Source organism: Heteronotia binoei, chromosome 3 (assembly GCF_032191835.1).
Source record: "Heteronotia binoei isolate CCM8104 ecotype False Entrance Well chromosome 3, APGP_CSIRO_Hbin_v1, whole genome shotgun sequence".
NCBI classification, from domain to species: Eukaryota; Metazoa; Chordata; class Lepidosauria; order Squamata; family Gekkonidae; genus Heteronotia; species Heteronotia binoei.
In genome coordinates, this window is record NC_083225.1 from 162,122,834 (window position 1) to 162,145,046 (window position 22,213).

The window sequence follows — 22,213 nt, forward strand, 5'->3', positions numbered from 1 at the left end:
GAGGTTTTGCAGCTCTTGCTGGGCTTCCTCCTTCCCCAGGACCGTTTCTCGAGGCGCGGACGCTGCGAGGGGTGGAGGCGCCGGATAAAACGCGTGGCGCTTCTCTCGTCCGGCTGCTCCCTCTCGACTCTTTCTGAGCACTGATTTCTCTTCTCCCCTTTTCTTTCCCTCCTCGGCGGCGGCGGCTGCTGTGCAGGACCCCTTTGCCCCCCTTCGGGCTACAAGAAGGCGGACGATGAGATGTCCGGGGCCATGTCCTCTGTGGACCAGGAGGAGGCAGCAGCCCGCACCATTTACTTGAACCAGCCCCAGCCCTGCAAGTTCCATGACAACCGGGTCAGGTAAGTGCCGGCGAGGGGAAGCAGGCGACGGGAGGCGAGGGAGAGGGGGACTCACTGGGCAAGGGACCAGCAGGAACCCACCGTCTCCTGGATTTATCTTTCTGCATGTTTCTCTCACACGCGCAAACCCTACTCCTCTGCTCATTGGAGGGGAGGGCTGCTTTGAGAGGACACAGGAAGCTGCATCACATTCAGTACAATCTAGTCCGCGTGGCAGGGGCTCTCCAGGGTCTCGGGCAGAGAGCTTTCACATCACCTCCTGTCTGATTCATTTACCTGGAGTTGCCTGGGATTGATGCTGGGACCTTCTGCTTGTGAAGATGCTCTCCCACTGACCCATGGCACCTCCTCCTTGCTTTGAGTGACATGCGGAGGGCCAAGTCCCCAGAATTTCTCCAGTGTCTTCCTAGCTTGCCTCAGTCTTATTTTTCCCTCCATGTTATCTTTGGTCTCTGAGTTGGAAACCGGGAGTATAACTAAGGGGCCAGATCTGGCCCAGAGATTTCCAGTTGCTGAGCTCCCTACCCCAACCAAGTACAGGTTTTTAAAGTGGGGGAAATGAGATTTCATTCTAATCTAGAAATATTTGATTAGCAACTTTGAGGAAGGCTGAAGCTAGTAGGTGTCCATACCAGCCTGATTTCACTTGTTGTTGTTCCTCTTATTGCTGGAAATGATTCCCCCCCCCCTTTTCCCAGTTGTCTCTGGGCTGTGATGAAGCCTTGCCTCTTGAGCAAGGGCAGTAATAGGGTAAAATCAGTTGATTGACAGCATAGCCAGGCAAGAACCCAGTGTGCTTCCTCTGATCAGAGCAGCTAACACAATAAGGGTAAGGTCAGTGGCAGGTGATGGATAATAGACTCTTATTTGCAGAAGAATAGTGTGAGAGTCGGTAACAGGTGGGGCACAATAGCAAGAGATCAGTTACAGAGACTGTACACTGGCTCTCTCAGCAAGACAATTATGAGAGCTAATAACAGACGGTACTGTTTAACTGTTCCCATAACAAGAAGCAGTTGGAGAGGGGGCACAGAGAGATATTCATCCTGATGTCCGGCTCTTGAATGGGTGGTGTGATATGTTACGTTTATGCAGTGGATAAATGTCAAACTCACCCGGAAGTCTCAGACCCTTGGCTCTGTGTGATGTGGAAAGACCAGTTCCTAATATCAGACAAGCGAAATCAGATATCTGAAAATACCAAAATATATTACAAGTTTTGGAAGTACCAGTTCTGAAACGCTGCAGATCGCTTAAATCTGTTAAGGAATTCATTTCTTTAGGTGAAGAACACAGATGACTCTTCATGAATGTGATAAAGTGAAGTGTATATGTTGCATAAGCTTGTTTGGTAAAGATAGGAATCAAAATGGGGTTGGTAGTTTTTACAGGATTGTTTCAAGTCTTTAAGGCTGGCCAAGACTAGATGAATTATTTCCAGTTTTGGCCCCTTTTAACTGATTTGATGCGTTTTAATTGGACCACTATATTCTGTATATTGAGCACAGTTGATTAAAAAGAAGTTACTCATATAAATTGTTTTGGTTTACTGTGTTTGGTTGGGAGTTGAATTTTATTTTATTTATTTATTTATTTATTTATTTATTTATTTATAAATTCAATTTATATACTACCTTCCTTTGTGCACAGGGCAGTGTACAACAATTCTAATAGCCACAGTTACAGATTAAAATAGAACAATTAAAACAATAAAATACAGAACAATTCCAAATGTCAATGAAAGTTAGACCAACCTTGCCTCATGGGAAGAGAACAGAGATGGACAAGCCAGACTGGATGGAAACCATTTCTGTCCTCACCCATAGGCCTGGCAGAACATCTCTGCCTTACATTCTCTGCAGAACGGCATTGGGTCCTTCAGGGCACAAATGTCCTTTGGCAGATAGTTCCACCAAGTTGGGGCCAGGGCCAAAAAAAACCATGCCTCTGGTTGAGGACAGCTAGATTTTTTCTGGGGGGGGGGGCAAGGGATCACCAGACTTTGAAGGTTAATATTAAAACCTTGAACCTGATCCAGTATTCAACTTGAAGCCAGTGCAGCTGGTGGAGCACTGGTGGTCCAGTTGTAGTTTTCAGATCAGTCTCAAGGGCAGCCCTGCATAGAGTGAATTACAGTAGTCTAGCCTAGAGGTAACTTTTGCATGGATTACTGTGGCTAGGTCAGGGCAAGATTGAAAGGGGGCCAGTTGCCTGGCCTGGCACAGCTGGAAAAAACAACAGTCAAGCAAAAACAAAGTCTTGTGTGGTATTTGTTGGAATGTCCCAGACAAGCTTTTCACAGTTTTCCTTAGTGAGTGACACATGTTTGGTGCCTAGTTTCTAAAGAAATGTTGAAGATGAAGGTTTCCTAGATAATGTACTTTTGCCATGTAAACCCATGTCCATCTTTCCAGATGTGTGGAAGATGGTATTACTCAGTGGAGAGGGGAAAGGCTACTCTATACTGTACAAGGCATGTCGCATGAATGAGCCCTGAATTTGAAGACAAGTTCTGCAGATACACCTACAAATCTGGCTCAGATTCAGATCTGTGTGGACTAAGTTCTAATGTATGACGGGTACACACTTTGTGGCATAGTTGCAATTTGGAAGGGAGCCCACAGAGCACTGAAAGTGGCTTCAGCAAAGTCAGTATTAATGGCAGATGGTCTTTTTAGACAGGCTAGAATCAGAGCTGCTGCCCTACGGTTATCTCTCCCTTTCCACCTTGCTGCTGCATGTGGTGATAAATATGTTAATTTACAATTTGAAATACAAACCCTGCAACAAAATAAAACTTGCAGTGGATAGCAAGTTGTAAAAAAAGAAATTCAATTAGGACAATGTTGCTAACAAAGGATGCTTCAGCATTTGGTTGAAGACATTAATAACCCTAATAAATAGGAAGGCTTTGGTCAGCAGGGTTGCGGTGCCTTTGATATGATTGCATCCATTAAAAGAGGTCAACAGTTTGATACAGTGATACAAACATTTTATAAAATGGTGAAAGGAAAATTAAATACAAGGTTAATGGTCTTTAAGCATACACAAAGTTTGTCCAAGTATTGGATTATGCATGTAAAATAATGCACTGAGCATGGAAGGGGGGAGACATAGAAAGGGACTCTCAGAGTCATTGACTACATCCAGAGGAATGAGCCTAAGCATTATGCTGTTGCCTTTTTACACATGCTTGTTCTTGGTTAAGTTTCCGATGGGTTGGTTCCTAATGTTTGTGCATTACTGTGAATTACTTTGTTTAGAGAAGCTATGTTTTATGATGGTTACCTATTATGTAGGGGCTTTTTTCTTAAAATCTGTCTGAAAATAGCATGCACCTTCTGCTGTGTCTAAGTATATAGTGCCCTATTAATTCTACACAACTCCTTGAATAGATGTACTCCTACACAAATACTAGCTTATTTTGTACTGTCCTTAAAACTGTATACAGAATTTTATTATTAAAAATATGGTTTTCCAGTTTTGTCTTAAATGCTGAACAGCTTTTTTTGTTCTACCACTTTTCTGAGTTTCACTTATTCCACTCTGCTACAAGTTAGTTTATGGAATTAGAAGACACCTCCTAGTTTTAGCTACTTGTTACAATAATTTTTGTGTCTCCATTCAATGTACAAAGTGCTTTGCAGATCTCATATCATGGTCCTAACCTTCTTGGGCAGGTTAGAAGAATGATTTCTGTAGATATACTGGTGCTTTTGTTTTATATGTATTCTAAAGGATCAAGCAGTAGGTGATATGAAAGACCTCTGCCTGAGACCCCGGAGAGTTTCTACCAGTCCGAGCAGACAGTATTGACCTCGATAGATCATTTGTCTGACTTGTATAAGGCAGTTTCATATGTACACATGAAATAGCCTTATTGGCTTAGCGCCACTCTACATGTCACAACAGTCGTGGATCCAACTCTTGGCCACCAGTGCCATTTTAGAAGAAAATTTAGCTCGTTAAAAATTGCCGCTGCACTTGTGGTGGCACCAAACAGTCTTGTTTCCCCCCACTCCTTGAAAAGGCACAGGAAGGGGGAGAAAAGGGATTGGGCCCTTGAGGCAATAAATTTCCCTCTGAAATGTTTGTAATGTGTAGTTTGGCTCTGAGTGTATAGACTTTATGGTGTCTACTGTATGAGTCTCAGCCATATGCTTGAGCTGTCTCATTCTCTCTTTCTGAACATATCAGCAACAGAGAGGAGAGGGGGGCCACTCAAAAGATGCCCTGTGCAGTCTTTAGGGGGACATGGCATTGGAGAGGCAGAGGGAAGGCAGAATAAGTAAGATGGCTGATGTTGAAGTTTCCCAAAGTTCTGGTCCATGGTATTGTTTTATTGTTGCTATGGTGCTTTGCCGGCTTCTACCCCATAATGGTTTAGAATCTCCAGAGAAGGTGGCCCTGTTTATCTTTTCTAACAACATTATCAAAGAGCAGTCTGTAGTTCTTTATTAGATTAGCTCCTCCATTTGTGTAATTTATCTATTTACATTGTTTATGGCCTGCCTTTCTCACTGTGACTCAAGGCAGATGACACAGTGGAAAACAGTGCAATCAAATAACCTGAGACATCCAGTAATGCAGTAGGACCAGAATAACAAAAACTAGAAACATTGCTAGAAGTAGAACACACACTCTCTCTCATATATATATATATACATATGACAAAATTTGTCATAAATAATGCAAAAAGAGAGAGAAGAAAAATTCAGTTATATATCTTTGTAGTGTCAGGTTGCAACTGACTTACTATTGTCCCAGCAAAGGGCTTTCAAAGCAAGTGAGAAGCAAAGGTCACTTACCATTGCCATCCCCTGCAGAGTCTTCCTTGGTGGTCTCTCATTCAAGCACCAACCCTGAATAGCTTTTAGGATCTGACAATATCAGGCTATACCACACCATTCCTCATCCCCAAGACAAAGTATATACATACAATACAGAGAAGGGAACTGCAGTCATGTTCCCTTTATAAAAGCATCCTCCATTCTGTTATACTATGGCTTTATTCCCGTTACAGAAATGCCCTCCTGAACAATTCTGTTTTACCCAGTTTGTAGAATGATTTCAAATATTAAGAGATTTATTATGGCATGAAAACAGCCAATACAGGTTTTATTTTTCTTTGCTAAGACTAGAAGAAGATGCTCTTTGGAAACCCTGCTTCAGGAATAAGCACTTCAGATTAATTTTTTTTACTTCAAAGAGGCAGCTGCCTCTTTAAAGAAACATTTATTGTAGTATAAATGTTTATGGATTAGATTCTTCTTAATTTGATCTGTATACAGATTGGTCTACCCTATGAGATTTTATGCAACAATATTTACTTGAAGTTTACTTTTAGTTTAAAAAGTATTTGTTTTATTTGTTTTTATTTATACCCCTCTTTTTCTCTCCAATGTGGAGTCAGTGGCTTACAACATCATTCTCAACATCATCCTCAACAATAACGATGTGAGGGAGGTTGGGCTGAGAGAGAGGGAGGGAGGGAGACTGACCCCAAAGTGTAATCTGAAGCAATGTTGATTGTTCAACTGGATTTCTGCAGAGTATCTCCTGTTTGTTTTACCAAGCAAAAATAAAACCTGTCTTGGCTGTTTTAATTATTGATTTAAAAGGTTTACTGGCACAAGAGACACTGAGAGTAAAAACACATCTCAAGCACAGATGTGTCCAGGGAACAGCAAAATGGATAAAGCTATGCTACATATCTGTGCTGGTTGAAAGTCAAAGGAGGGTGCCGCGTGGATTAATGCTGCAAGCTAAATCATGACTTACGATAGTGGATCTGCAGTGATCGATAGGTAACAAGCCCCTTGGTGAGTCAAAAAGCCTAATAAATATTTTGAACTATAGTTGAGGGCATTACATTTTTAGCTTTGTGGAAGAGATACTTCTTGATAATGTAAAGAGAGGAGTGTATTAAGCTTACCAAGTGATATGGGGCTGATAACTATCAGTGCACTGCCCAGCAGAGTTGTGTGTTTGTGTTAAATGCCATAAAAGCACTTCTGACATGTCAACCCTATGAATTAATTAGTCCTAGAATGTCCTGTCATTAGCAGCCTTGCTCAGATCTTTCAAACTGAAGTCTGTGACTTCCCTGATCGAATCAGTCCCTCTCCTATTGGGCCGTCCCCTTTCCCTGCTGCCTTCAACTTTTCCCAGCATTATTGCCTTTCCCAGTGACTTTTTTCTCATAATGTGACCAAAGTACGATAGCCTCAGTTTAATCATTTTGGCTTCTAGGGAGAGTTCAGATTTGATTTGATCTAGAACCCACTTATTTGTCTTTCTAGTGGACCACGGACTCTAGTTGGACTCTCCTCCAACACCACATTTAAAATAATCAACTTTCTTCCTGTCAGCTTTCTTCATTGTTGAACATTTAAGCCCATGCATAGTAATGGGGAATACCGTCTAAGTCCATTTAAGGCTCTGGGCTTGGAAGAGTATAACCATGTTTAGGATTTCAGTGTATGTCTCAGGCAGCTAAGCTGCATTGCAAGGATAAAGTGACTGGAGCCCTGTTTAAGAGCCCTTTCGAAGGGGAAATTAATAAAGAAATTAATAAAGAATTTAAAAAGAAGGAAAAGTAAACAAATAAATAAAATTAATAATGTTGCATACTCCATTACCACAACTCAGTCTGATTGGTAGGAGTTCTATTGCCTGTGGGATGTATAATGAAAAGAGGAGTTTCCTCCTAGATTGCAGTAGTGCTCTTAGCAAAGGTGTCATGTGAAAATTCTGCTATGATCGTGGCGGAAAGCAGGCTGGAGACATTGTGTGCCCAGCAAAGATCCAGTCCTATGAAAAAGTGACCTCTCCACACCATCTCAAAGTCCTGCCTATTGTGACAAAAATATGCTCCACTCAGAAAAAAATCTGCTGAATTTCCCTTGCCCCCCCTCCGCCCCCATTCTCATATCCTTTACTACATCCTGTCCTCACTTGCTACTTCTATGTACTTCCAGGTCTGCCTAGCTTACCTTATGGTGATGTAGTAGAGGTAAAAGGGGTAGAGGTACTCAAATACATTGCAGGGCACACATGTAGTAAATGTAATTACTTATCCTGTTTGTATTCTGCTTGTCTCCAAAGAGTTTAGCATGGTATCAAGAGATTATACCATTGTTATTTCTTGACAGTAAGTGTAAGTTGTGGGAGAGTGGCTGGTCAGGACATAATATGATGCTCACTACCCCACACCGGTGCAGGCTTGGAAATGGCTAGTTATTTGGGAGTCTAGCCTATAACTAGTTGAAATTGCTCCCAGTCTAGTAGGCAGGGAAGTTCTGCAAATGTTGCATCTTTTTTTTTTTTTTATGTCAGTGTGTGAGGCAGTTGAGGGAACATCGAAAGACTGAGCACTGTCCACAACTTAAGAGTCAATGCTCCTTTTCTCAGAGAAAAGGAGAGTTAACTCTTAAGTTATGAATGGTGCTCTATCTTTCAGTAGCCCCACAGCTGACACACAAGTTTTCTATGTGATGTCAGAGACCCCATGTGCTGTAGTGCTTCAAGTGTCAGGCTTGAGTTCTGGGAGATCCAGCTTTGAATCCTTATCTGTCACTCTTTCAATCTGCCTTGTGTTCTCGGCTTCACAGGGTTGCTGTTGCAAGGATAAAATGGAGGAAGAGAGGACAATGTTGTAAGCTGCTTTGAACTCCCATTGGGCTGTAAAGTGGAGTACAATTTTTTTGAATAACTGAATGAATGAATATGCTTCTCTGTGATGCACAACCACATAGACAGTCAGCATTATCATTGCTGACGCTGGTTGTAGGAGGGATGGGAGCTAATTCCAGGTCTTCCATTCATCCTTTTACAGAAAAATGGACATTACCCAAACTGACAGTGATGACCATCTGATCAGCAGGAGAGCTCTTTGCACACAGCCTATTCCTTCAGTGCCCTTTGAATCATGGCCAGTACATATAATGCTTCCCTGAAAGCGCATGTATTGAGAAGACCATTTTGCACTTCCAAAACAAATGTGTTGGTTGGCCAACAGTACTGCTTTTAGTGCTTCTGGAAGGAAACTGAAAAGCATGAAATACAGCTTATGGGCCCAGGTTATGAAACATTGGAATGCAGGAAAACTTGGTACATGATTGTTTTTCCTTACAGGCTATATGATACAGGGATTAGTGGAAAAAGAGTAACCTTATGATGCCTTGGATTTTGGCAAGAAACCCATTATTTATTTCATGGGCCATAATCTTATTAATTCTTCCCCCCACACACACTCAGTTTCCTGTATAACACTTTTATACAGAACATTTGCTTCCAACCAGTGAAAGACACAGCTACAGACACCAGCACAGGAACAAAGGAAAGTGAAAGCCTCAAAGGTGCTCTTGAAACAGTTCACCCAAGCCCATTGTGTTTGGAGAGTCTGATGGCTTTTCTTCAGGTGCATCAATGGACTGTTTCATCAAGAGACAGCATGCAAAACTGCCTGAGTTTTCTCTCAATTAAACTGGTTCAGTTGGCCTGTGCTGAAGAGTCTTCAGGTTCAAAATATGTCAGCTCTTAATAAACAGTTTCAAGAACTCTATTGAGGGGCTGTCTTCTCTTTGTTCCAAAAACTGGCAAGGGAAAAATGAAAGGGCCATACCAATTACAAAGAAAAGGCAGGCAAAAAAGCAGTGGTGCAATAAAAGAAAATAGCATATTAAATTAATCCCTGAATGGCAGCCATAAATATTCCCTTAAGAACTTTAAAAAATGTTTCTGAGAGTAAATAAAGCTGGAATAGACAACTGGAGGCCCAGGGGCCAAAATTCAGCCCCACTATCCCATCCCCAGCATAGACCTTGAAGCGAAGGACCATGCAATATGCACACCGGCTGCTTTCTCATAAACTGTGACTCAGGCTGCACCTAAACTTAGTTGGATGTTGTTCCATGGTTATGCTATAGCACTCATTCGCTACTGGGTTTCCTTCTACATTTAAGACAGTCTAGGAACTGAAGAATGGCTACAGCATAACAGCATAGTTTCCAGAGATGTGTGTGTGTGTGTGTGTAGTCCAGCAGTCTTTTTCACCCTCTTCTCTGTAGTGTGAACAGCCAGAAAGGCATTGGTGGAAGCTCTGCTTTCAGATATTTCACTTCTGCTTACTCCCATGACTATGCCAAGGCAAACAATAGTTAAGTTAGTATGGTCAGGTGATCCTTATTTCCTTATTATCTTACAAAAGTTATGATGCTATTCCTGAATTGTATTGTTGAAAGATTAGCTCCCCAAAGAATGCTTTAAGAGCGGCTTTGCATCATGATGTCTGTTCCCTGCCATAGTACAAACAATGTTGTGTTCTTTGCCAACTCTTGCCGTGGTTGTTCTGCTTCATGAGCCTCTTAACTGGCTGTCAATTTGTAATAGAAAATATTACTCAACAGCCTGTCACTTTTTCTATAGGGTTTCTATAACAGAAAGGACAAACAGCTAGTACTTCCTCTATTGTTTGTGTGATGGATATTGTTAGAATTTACAGGGTGCAGTGCTCTACTGCTAGGTCATTACAGTCATTTGCAGGAAGGGGGGGGGGTCATCCAGTTCAATGAGCAACAATAATAACTGTGATCAGTTTGTGTCAATCCTATAAAAAGAAACTCAGAAAGGTTATACACCCAATGGGTGGGAAAGGTCGAATAACTTTGGGTTACTTTATTCAGGGTCCTCTTTTTTTTGGTGTCTATCCTCTTTGGGACTCTTTTTAAAAAGCTGATGAAAATCTTTTTGTGTTAGAAGGAGGTTATGAATATTCTTAGTTACTAGCAATTAGCAGGAGTATTTAAAATGAGATTTGTCATAGTGATCACTTGTTTGTAGAAGTCAGTCGGGAAATATGTCCTCTTTTTATTTTCAAAGTATAATAACCCTACTTTGTACTAAGATGCCTGCGAACTGAATAATAGGAGAAACACAAGTGAATAAAGATCATTGGAATATGGAATTAAAGATTTCCTACTGTGCATACTTACCAATGTACACAAACGACGCTGTTACTGAAAGTAAATAACCACTGTTTGAGAGTATAGGTATAAATTAAGTCCTGGGTATGCGTGTGGCGGGGGGGGGGGGGGCTTGGACTTCACAGGGACAGAAGAACTGTGCAGGACTTTCTTTTTCTTAACAATATGTGAAGCTGCCTTGTACAGAACTGGAGCACTGGTCTTTCTGGGCCAGTATTGTTTGCTCCAGCAGCAGTTCTCCAAGGTATCATGCAGAAGTCTTTCCAAAACCTGCTACATCTGAGATCCCTTTCCCTTGAGATGCAAAGAAATGAACCCAGGATATTATGGGTGCAAAGCAGTCCCTCTACTGCTGGCAGAGTCTTGTGGCACTTTAAAAGGCTAACGTTGTTACTGTAGCATAACCTTGTATGAGCAAGAGCCACCTTCACTGAATGCATGGTTCAGTGGGCAGAGAGAGATATGTACCTCTAAGCTACAAACAACTGAAAGGTGATGGGGATGCAAAGCAGGTACACAGGTGCCAGAAAACACAGAAAGGATTCTGATATCACATTGCAGAACACAGATGGAAACTTCAGAAGAGCAAAAAAAGCACTCAGATTGGGTGTGGACGACTCCCAGCTGCTGATAATTTAGCAAAGTAAATATGTCTGATCCTGAAAGGAGAAGCAACAGGATGTGGTGACAGGTAGAACATGAGGGACCTAAGGGAGAGAGGAGAGTCAGATAAAACTGAAGATTTGTGTTGTTCTAGGATAGATGGAGCCACTGCCGATAGAGGTGGAGAATTTCCAGGAAGGTTAAATCTATGCAAGAGGGAGAAGGCCAGAAAACTGATTTGGGGCATCAAGTTTGAATGTATGGCTTCACAAGGAATTAATGTTCAGAAGAACTGGAAAATTATGATTAAAAGGTGTTATTACATATTTTAGGGGTGGGAGTCGTAGGCAAAAAACATCTGGAGAGCTACCGTTGGCAACTCCTGACATATTTTGTTATAATAGAAGACTGCGGTCTGAAAGCGTCAGGTCAAAATGTTTAAATAGAATCCTGCACCTGCTAGAAACCAGAGATTCTAGCCCTGTATATACCTTCCAGTTGTGTGTTTGACCACTGCACGTAGTTGGTTTGACCCTACTGGCCTTGTCCCTACCTCCTTGTGATCACAAGTCAGTGATCCTGGGGAGGGGCTGTGGCTCGCCAGAAGAGCCTCTGCACAAGATCTTGGGTTCACCTGAAGTGAAAAAGGACCAGGCAGTAGGTGACGTGGAGACCCTGGAAAGCTGCTGCTCATCTTGAGTAGGCAGGACTTACCTGGGTGGACTTAGGGTCTGATTCAGTATAAAGCAACTTCATGTGGATGTTGGTGTGGGCCAGCACATTCCTACCAGTTGCACACATTGGTCAAACACACAGTCAGAAGCTTATGTACAAGGCTAGAATAACTGAATAATGTATGCCAGGTACCTTCAACAGGGGCAGGCAGTTGCAGTTCCTTAAGATTTGTCAGGAGCATCTGTATGGCTGATGCTGGGTTAGGTGTACCTTGCTCTGATCCAAGAGGGCTGTTCTTAGGTCCTCCCAACATTTGGTCCTTGTGGTACCTACCAGCAAAGCAGTGTGAACCTTTAGGTCATCCCTCTAAGACACAGCAAGCAGAGGACTGGGTTCTATAGCTCCCTTCCACCAAGCTGACTTCCAACAGAGAAAGAGTTCATCCAACAAAGAAAGATGTTTCTCCATCAGAACAAAAATCATTCTCATCGGAGAAAGTCTTTCTCTGTTGAATGAAGTCCCAGTGGAAGAAAGTCAGAGGAGGCAGTTAGCAGAAGTCCATCAATGGCTATTAGCCACAATGTATAGATGGAACATTATGTCTGGGGCAGTGATGCTCTGTAGTCTTGGTGCTTGGGGGAACAGTGGTGGGAGGGCTTCTGGAGTTCTTGCCCTGCTGGTGGACCTCCTGATGGCACTTGGGTGACACTGAGTTTTGGACTGGATATGCCATTGGCCTGATCCCACATGGCTTCTCTTATACTCCTATTGAACTTCACATACTTACATTTGTATGCCAATGATTATTGCCATTGCTAGATGTGGGGTAATGATATGTAAAGCTGTGGCATTACATTGTACTGAGAGACTTCAAACAACACCGTGTGCTGTTACTGCTCCATATATTGGCAGGCAAGGCTATTCTATTCCCTGGGAATGTGGAAGAATACTTTCAGACCCAGATGTCATCTTTGTGAAAGTCTCCACTTTTCCATAAAGTAGTCCTTACAGTTTCAAGAATATGCTTGAATGGCGGGGAATGTCAAAATCAAAATAAGGGCTAGGATAAGATTTCTGATGGTTGTGTATAGAGTTTAAGTGCTGTACATAATTCCTTGCTGTGTTGTAAGAAGATGAGTTTAAACTATGCTAAATAGCAAAAAATACAGAAGAAAAGAAATGATGGGTTTGTTTCTATAACTTATAGTGGGCACAGTATGATTTTTAGTACAATGCTTACATAGCCCTGTCTGTAGGACTTGGTGTCAGCTTGGTCTGCTTAAAAATTACTGTGAAATGCCAGTTCAGAATTATATGATACAAGTGTGGGCCTGTGAGACTGGTGTGGGAGGGATCCTATCCCCCCCCCCTTTTGGGGGGCCTGCTGCAACTCCCAAGCTCCCCTGTACCTGCCACTGGGTGCACCATGGCTCCCAAGCTGTTCGGCAGCTGCTACCAGGCCCACTATGGCTCCCAGCCTGCTTCACTGCCACTGGGCCCGCTGTGGCTTCTGGATGGCTTTTATTTTTTTTATTTAGGATTTATATCCCGCCCTTCCCACAAGTGGCTCAGGGCGGCTTCCAGTGATAGATCCAACAAAATTACAGTATTTAAACATATAAAGGGATCAGCATTTAAAACAGATAAAAACAGATAAAACCATGGTTATCAATAAATATTAATAAATATTTCAACTGTATATAAAAGAAATCCGGCAAGTTACATTAAAATTCTCAAGCTAGGTATAGGCTAGCCGGAAGAGGGTCGTCTTACAGGCCCTGCGGAACTGTACAAGGTCCCGCAGGGCCCTCACCTCTTCCGGCAGCTGATTCCACCATGTAGGGGCCATAACAGAGAAAGCCCTTTCTCTGGTGGATTTCAAACGGGCTTCCTTCGGCCCAGGGATAGTAAGGAGATTTTGTGTTCCCGACCTCAGTACTCTCTGGGGAACGTGCGGGGAAAGACGGTCCTTCAGGTAGACAGGTCCCAAGCCATATAGGGCTTTAAAGGTGATAACCAGCACCTTGTACCGGACTCGGTATATTACTGGAAGCCAGTGCAGGGTCCGAAGACCCGGCTGAATGTGTTCCCACTTTGGGAGACCCAATAACAGCCGGGCCGCGGCATTCTGCACCAGCTGCAATTTCCGAGTTCGGGACAGGGGCAGCCCCATGTAGAGGGCATTACAGTAGTCTAACCTCGAGGTGACCGTGGCATGGATCACTGTTGCTAGGTCGTCGCGCTTTGCCACCACTGAGTTCATTGCATCTCCCAGGCTTCTTCACTGCTGCCATTGCTGGGCCTGCTGCAGCTCCTGGGCTCTGCCATGTTGAAGGGGGGATTGAAACTCTCCAGGGTATTTTTTTTTTAAGATGTCAGATTTTTCTGCAAATTTGGGAGGGGGTGTTACTTGGGGTAAATCCATTTCATGCAACTGAGGCCCCAGTTTGTGGGTTTAGATACCTACAGATGGGGGGGACACGCTTGAGAAACAGCTGTATGCATTCCTGCTGTGCTTTCCCAAATGCCGTACTGCAGTAGTTCGAAATTTTTGTTTGTTTTGGGGGGCAAGGTTATAGATTTAGGCTTTAAAACCAGGCTTAGTTTTTTTCCTGCAGTGGGAAAAATATTGTTTTCCTCGCATAGCTTTTCTGAACTCTCCCTTTTAAACAAATCACACTTTGTCAAAAGATTAGCTGCTCTGTGGCGTGCTTTGTAACCGAAGAAAGATCCTGTGGATTTTAGAAGGGAGATTTCCTTGTGCACACTAATGTGTAAGAGGATTGTAAACTTACAAGGCTTGGCAGCAGACCAAATCGACCTGACAAGACTCCACGTTTGAGGTGTCTTTCTAGCCGCATTCCTTAAACAGTAGGTTAGTGTCACCAGTGGAAACAGAACCAATGGACCGGAAGGGATCAGCCACATAATTACTGGGTGTGTGTATGTGTGAGACAGCATCAGTAGTGGCTGTTACTTGCAGTGTGTGCTCCCATGGTGAGAAGTGGCACTTATTTGCTATTCTAAGGGAAGCTAGTTTTGCTCTTTTCTATGATACATGCTGGGTATCATATTGAGGATGCATTCAAATATCAGCTCCCAAGTTTGACATTTTTATTTTATTTAGTTAGAATATTTATATGCCACTTTTGTCCTGGAACATAGGACTCAAAGTGGCTTACAGATTTTAAAGTCATAAACTATCTAAAACAACAGCGTAATCACTCAAAATCCAAACACATCAAGACATCTGTTGTTCACACCTCAGAACTCAAACTGTCACGGAACCCAACAAAGTTCAAGTCCAGTGGCATGTTTAAGACTAACAAAGTTTTATTCAAGGTTTAAGATTTTCATGTGTAATCACAGTTCTTCAGACATGTGGAGCCCAGTCTTGACAACATTCAGATCTCACAAGTTTCTTTCAACAATTGCAAAAAAAAAAAAAAAATCTCTAGAGAAATAATTAATCTTGGGGTGAAATCTTTGCCTCTAAAAAAAAGAAAAGAAAAGAAAAATCTGGCAATTGGCTTTTATTTTTAACTAGGAATAAGGTCCATTGTGAAGTAAAGTCCAGTGGGCTCTAGAAAGGGGCTCTGGGCGAGTGTCCCCCCTTGCTGTCTTCCCACCCAAGTGAAGGTATTCATTCCACACACACACACCCAGCTCAAGGGGAGCTGATCTCTGCTATCTGGAGAGCAGTTGTAATTCTGAGTGATCTCCAGCCTTCACCGGGAGATTGGCAACAGTGGTTCCGCAGGAGGAAGTGGCATTGTACCTGTCTGAGGTCGCACCCCTCCTCAAGTCCCAGTCTCTTTAAGCCCCACCCCTTACATTTCCAGGAATTTCCTAACCTGAAGTTGGCAACCCTAACTTTATCTGCCCTTCTGACTTCAGCTTTCCATCGCCTTCCCCCTCCCAGCAGCCTCTACATAGGAAAAGGACAGTCTTTCTCCACAGTGAAGGGGGGGGACCAAGGCAGATTAAATCGTTCTCCTCTCACAACCCTTTGTGGTAGGTTAGGCTGGAAGTCTGTGACTGGTCTGAAATCATCCAGTCAGCTTCCACAGCAAGAACCTGTGTCTGGCAGACCCTGCTCTGAAGCTGTAACTCCTATGCCCTCCTGAAACTCCACCACAGAATCTCCAGGAATTTCCCACCAACCTGGAACTGGCAGCCATAGTCAGGACTGGCCCCAATGAGTTTTACCTCAGAAGCCCGTAGTGATGCCTTTCACACCAACACATTCTCTCTAACTTTCTCTGGGTGTCTCCCTCCTCCTCCCTCCATCAGCCAATTGAAGGAAGGCTTTCTTTCTCTCCTCTGTGAATCAATGCGACAGGCGGCTCAGGCAATGGGAGAGTAGGGAGAACCAGTAAGTGCCAGAACTAAGGTCGTTTGCCTTTCACTGACAGAACCAGCTTTGCTGGGTAGCAACAGCCACTTGGGCAGGAGAGAGGAGCTGACTGAACCAATGGCACGCAAGTACTCTTGATTGATAGTTTGATGGGCCAAAGGTTGATGCAGTGCAGTCCCATCCAGTCACCACTAATCAGGGAGTTCAGATTTGCCAAGATGAAATCAGTTTAATGTCTATAGGATAAATAAATGGTGGTAGCAGCAGGCTTGGTAAAGTCACCTGTTGGTGAACATACTTCATATGAATTTGAGGATCAGTCTTCATTATTGCAGTGGAAAAACATTGCTCTGCAGAATGATGGGGTTTGATTTTTGAGATCTGTTAATAGACAGCATTCAGTTGTTGTGTTTTAGTTCTGGCTGTGCCTCAACAAGATTTCTCCTGCCATGTCCATGGAAGCAGAGGCAGAGACCCACTTCATTAATAACATCCCTGCAAAGAAGGCAACAGCCATGCAGGAAGTCATGAGCATGTCAATTGTAACAGGGCATGCATAGATTTTACATACGAGCTTACAGACATGCCAAAGCTATCTAGTAAGGCCCAGTCAGGTATAACCACTGTCATGAGGTTCAGTGGGTGGCCACACCCAGCAGGGCCTTTTCATTGATGGCTCCAGTGGTAATGTGCCTGTGAGGCACATTAAGCATTATCCTGCTTGACTTTTTAGAAGTATGGTTAAAGCCCCTTTTCCTTGCCAGACTTTTTATTAGCTAATTAGTTCTTGAGGTTAGTTGGTTTTAGTTATCCTGAGCTGCCGTGGCTCTTTCAAAAGTTATAATTAAAAATATTATGTTTTGATTGCTATTTTGAAGTTTTGAAGTGTTTGCCAGATCATCCTTCCCACATCTCATTTTCAGCTCTGATCCTGCACCAATTCTGCTTATAGAGGTGGTGCTGTAGAGACCATCCATCCTCTAGCTTGTTATACCTTGTCTCCAAGGTCAGAAAGAAAGTCTGTCTTGGGTGCTTAGAAATCATTTTTAGACTCTAATCATTTTACATTATAAGTTCAAAAACAAAAAAATGCAGGGCCAGCATTACCTGAAGATGGTAATAAAGTTCAGTGCCAGAAAAAGGCCTTAAAATCACATATTTATTGCTTAGGTTTTGGTTTCATTGAAGTTTCAAACAACACTACATAGTGCCTTTTATTAACATACTTTCTTAAATACAAATGGGGGGGATTGATTTTCACCAGGGTTGCTTTGTATGCTGTTCAAAGCAATTGCAATCCTTTGTAAAGTATTTACTTGGAATATGGAGCCAGCAGTTTCTAAAACCACTTCTTCTGTTCCATTCTCTTGCTTTGATATATGAAATATGAAAGTGTTTCCCCATCCCCCATGGTTCTGCAAACTTTGCCCTTTATAATCATTTAAAAATTCAAATTTATTTTCTAGTTAATTTTTTGTTTTGGGATAGGGCATGCATAATGGGCAAGGTGAAGCTTTTTAGCATTAAACTTTCTGTAGCTAGGATGGCAGGACTAAAGACATTTCATCACTTGTACCCCAAAGTTGAGGAGTTAGAGCTGAGAATAATTTTAGATGCAGAATGAGACGGCCAATTGATGTGTTAAAATTCTGCTGTATCACTCCAGCTGCGTGTTCATATACTTGAAAAAAGCACAACCATCCCTGCATGCAGTAAACAAGTAAATCAGGGAGAGGAGTTTTGGTACACTTTTTCTTGGAGGTGCACATTTGCTGCATGGGGAGATTTTTTAAAAAAAAATTACCTTGGTTTGCATGAGAATTCAAAAATATGGCTGTTTCCCAATCTGAATCTTCAAGTTTACCATATTAATCTACTGTCTTATTATATATAATATTTCTTGAACCAGATCTCCTGGTACATTCTCATGTGCCAGTTATGCTCTTTGGACAGCCTTCCAAGTTTGACATTTGCTTCCAGGTGGTTTTTAGGTACAGCCACCAGACCTAAACATGTCCTGGAGAGAAGGACAGCTTCAGAGGGCACTCTGTGACCTCCCACCCCTGATGAACTCCCTCCTGTCCCCAGACTCCACACTCTTCAGCCACTGCCTCTGAATATCTTGGTATTTCCAATCTGGATTTGTCAACTCTAATTTGTGGATTGGACTATTAGGGCTGGATTGTATAGTGTTATTGCCCCATGTGGCAAGCTATTTGTTATTTAGAAAATTATACAATGGAAAACATGATACAGTAATAACAGATAATAAAAGTTGTTACATAAAAACATCATTAAAATTAACAACCATTAAAATCCAGCCAATAAAAAGACAAAAAGCATAAAATAGTATAAAAACCAGCAAATAAAATATTCAGCAGCCTAATTGATCCTCATAAGAGGCTAGAGAGGATGTCATCAAGAGAGGATTGTGCTTGGTGCCTTTTTATGATGGCATTGAGAAATCAGTACCCTTCCATACACACAGAAAGCACCTGTGCAGAAAACTCTCTCCATATGGTGGTAGCTGCTACATGAGCAATTCTACAAGATCTATGCCAGATTTATTCACGAATAGTCCTGAGACAAAATTGTCTGTTCAGCGAGTTATTGAGGAGGCTGTTTTCTTTGGCTGATCATTAAAAAAAATTATGTTCACACATTGTTACACCACTGGTCTGCAGTGCAGCATATCTTGCAAATGACTCTGAAAATATGTCAACAATATTTTGATTTTTCTCTCTCTTCAATCATCTGTTAAGGAGGCAAGATTAAAACGTGTGCTGCTATTCACATGCATTGCAGATGAACTGGCAACTGTCTGAAATGGGAAGTGATGATAAACTTTGACAGATATAAGTAAGATGATTATTTAAAACAGAGATGGCAATCTGGTGGCCTACAGACTGCATCTGATCCTCAACCAGATTTTCTTGAGCCTTCTCCCCATTGCTCTCTCTAAAACTGGTTGTTCAAATGACCACTTCTTACCTAGTAGGTGACTTCCTTGTTCCCTAGTGGGAGAGGCATAGAATTCAACCTAGGGAACTAGACTTTTCCATGGCTTAAGAAATCAGACTTTTCATTTGTCTGGAGAAATACCAGCTCCTAAGAATGAAGGTTTGCTTCTAACAGATACTTCAGCCATTTTAGAAACCTTTGGAACACTGACTTTGCTGCAAGAATAGGTTTGTATTATGGAGATCAGAGATAAACCTGAATCATATTTAGCATCTTCATTCTTAGAATTATGTCCACTCAATGGAAATGAGATGTCACTCCCATCTCACTTTCCTACCTACTTTGACAATGCTTTCAACTACTGGGATAGGAAAAGATGCTCCACCTATGGCTGTAGACACAACCAGCTGCAACTCCAAGTCAGAAGGTCAAGCTTAGAATGAATGAGATGATGTCACCAAACTTATGTCAAGATCTCTGTCTTTTTTGGGGGTGTGTGTGTGAATAATTTTTATAGTTAATGGAGGCAGTTGTGAGTGTATAAGGCCTAAAAACCACTGGAGATCACAACAGAAGAAGCTGCTTTAAGCCATTTTGCTCATGAGGATCATTCTTTTTTGGAGAGATCAAAGTTTTTACACAGGGACAAGTTCTTCTTCAACCCCTGTAGTTAAAGGCCTTACACAGTTAGCAGTGTTACTGATCCCTCCCTTATCTGGATACTGGGGGGGGAATAGAGTTTGCCCCATAGATCACTACTAGTATATTTCCCCACTCCATGTATTCCAGTGTGCTGATATCATGTATGCCTAGGATGGCACTGACCTGTTTGTTTTTTATAGATATAGATTTGTTAATTCTGTTTGGCAAATGTATAGAAATGGACTGTCTTCATGCTTCAGTTTCTTGCTATGAGACAGTCATAGAGCTTCCCCATTGTCCATTCCGTGTGGGACCAATGGGGGCTTCAGTGCAGAGTTAGGTGGCTGAATCCAGTGAATAAATAACATGCACATGCTGCTGGTATGTACACTGCGCTCTATATTGGATAGAACATCCAAAGGTTTGGAGTATAAATCTCACATTGAAGCTGAACAATATGAAATTGGTTCTGGTCAAGCTTGATAAGTGTGCAAGCATTTGCGGGGAGTAATAAAAGCCTCCATCAATCCATGTTGGTATTATACCACATACTATTAACTCCAAAATAGTTTTCATTGATTTCTCTGAGAGTGTTCTAGAAGAAGCTTGCATGGCACAGCCAACAGGGGGTAGTTCATAAAGGGTAAAGATTTCTCATTACTGTTTATAGTGCCAGCCATAATGAGGAAATGCATTAGTATGAAACAGAAGTGAAATCACCTATTTTTTTAAAAAAACTCCAGATTTTGAGCTCTGGTTTGTCAAAATTTAATTGGAAAGAGTTGATTTGCTGAGTTTGGGGTCCACTTGATGGTCTGTCAAAAGCTGAAGCCTTCTTCCAGCCTCAGAAACCTGGAAGGGTCCTTTTAGTTGGAGGAAGGCTGCTTAAGATGAAAGAATTTCCTCTAAGACAACGTAGGCTACTACCCAGTGTGTTGGAAACAGGTAAACAGCTACTAGCACCGTTCTGCAAAGGCTTGCACAAGAATTCATGCAGTGCCATGACAGGTTGGTTCTCCTGCTGTTTTCCTGCTTCTGGGGACCTTTATGGAAGGAAAATACATTTTTAATTTAGTTTCACTGTCCCTGCTTATTTTAAAATCCTTTTACTCTGCCTTTTTCTTGCAGAGTAGTGCCCAAGGAAGATTATAACAAAAGACACTCTAAACAGGTATAACAGTGTGATGTGGTGGAACATGCCAGCAAGTCACAGCTGACTTGTGGCAATCTGGTAGGATTTTCTAGCTAAGAGATGTTCAGAGGTGGTTTGCCATTCCCTCACTCTGCATGGAGACTCTGGACTTCCTTGGCAGTCTTCCATCCAAATATTTTAGGACTGAACGTACTTAGCTTGCAAGATCTGATATGTCCAGGTCAAGGTATAGTAGTATAATAAGCCACACTAAACCTTTCATATGACATTGCTCAGGTCACAGTCCTTTCCCCAAGGCACAGTCCTTGGAGGGCTTCATGGGGTGCAGCTGAGCACAGTGAATGGAAGATATCTTCTGCATGTAGAGGATGGCTAAACATAAGGTTCAAATATACTCATATATGCAACAGTGTGGTATAGTGGTTAAGAGTGTAGAAGTAGTATCTGGGAGACCTGGACTCGAGTCCCCTTTTGTGCCATGAAAGCTTGCTGGGTGACCTTGGGCCAGTGTCTCACTCTCTCAGCTTAACCTAGCTCATAGGGTGGTTGTAAAGATAAAATGGAGGAGAGAATGATGTATGCTGCTTTGGGTCTCCTTTGGGGAGAAAGGCAGGATATAAATGATTTGAACCAATCAATCAGTATAAAGTTGCACTGATATCCACCTGTTCTCCCCTCAAGACATGGGAGGACCCCCCAAAAGATGGTGGTACACCATTACAGTGAATGCTGTCACCAAAAAAGCCCTGCCCAGTTCATTTTTGAGTGATGAAAAATGTCTCCTGTCTCTGGCAAATTTTAGAAACATTGCATTTTTCAAAGCTCTTTGGTGATCTTTTGTTGCTTCTTCTCAGAGCCATTTATTTTCTTCTTTGCTCTCACTGGCATTTCTTGACCTCACTGTTGTTTAATCTGATTTTCTGCCATAACTCAACCCATATGATTTTGCTGATGATGTAACAATACTAGATGTGATATGATATTGTGTAGAATGGTAGACAGAATCAGTCGAGTCAGTGTAGCCAACAGGATTAGATGGGAAGGTGGGCAAAGATGACAGAAAAGGACACTGAGAAGAAATAGCAAAGCAAAGGGGGTGCTGAGCAAACTTCATAACAATGCAAATGTTTGGTAAAACAAATCTTTTCTTTTAATATTCATTGACAACAGGCGTTATAATGTCAGAGCAAATTTTTGTCTAAATGAGCATCCATTTGTTTATGTACTGTTCACCTCACCCTTTTCTTTTTCAAAAAAAGAATCCAAGATACCTTAAAGCCATTAAATAGTCCTTCCAAAATAAAACCTCAACATAGAAGGAGTTCTTAAAAAGGAACACTGTAAGAGCAAACACCAGGTTTGGAGGTTCAAATCATGATCCTAAAATGAACATGGGACTAGATCATCAACAAATCACATCAAATGAGCAGCAGCAGTCTTCTGTGCCTGCTGGTCTAACTTTAGAGAACATGTTGTTTTCTTGGTTTAGTTATCA

The 22,213-nt window shown here is 42.1% G+C and overlaps 1 protein-coding gene across 1 annotated transcript in view; it reads left to right on the forward strand.

Annotated features, from left to right (window-relative positions):
- The window catches only part of ATP8A2 (ATPase phospholipid transporting 8A2), a 499,041-nt gene that overhangs the window by 66,993 nt on the left and 409,835 nt on the right, over positions 1-22,213 (forward strand). Inside the window, exon 2 of the mRNA XM_060234774.1 lies at positions 197-341. Within this exon, the coding sequence (XP_060090757.1) occupies positions 197-341 (145 nt within the window). The remainder of the gene's footprint in view (positions 1-196; positions 342-22,213) is intronic.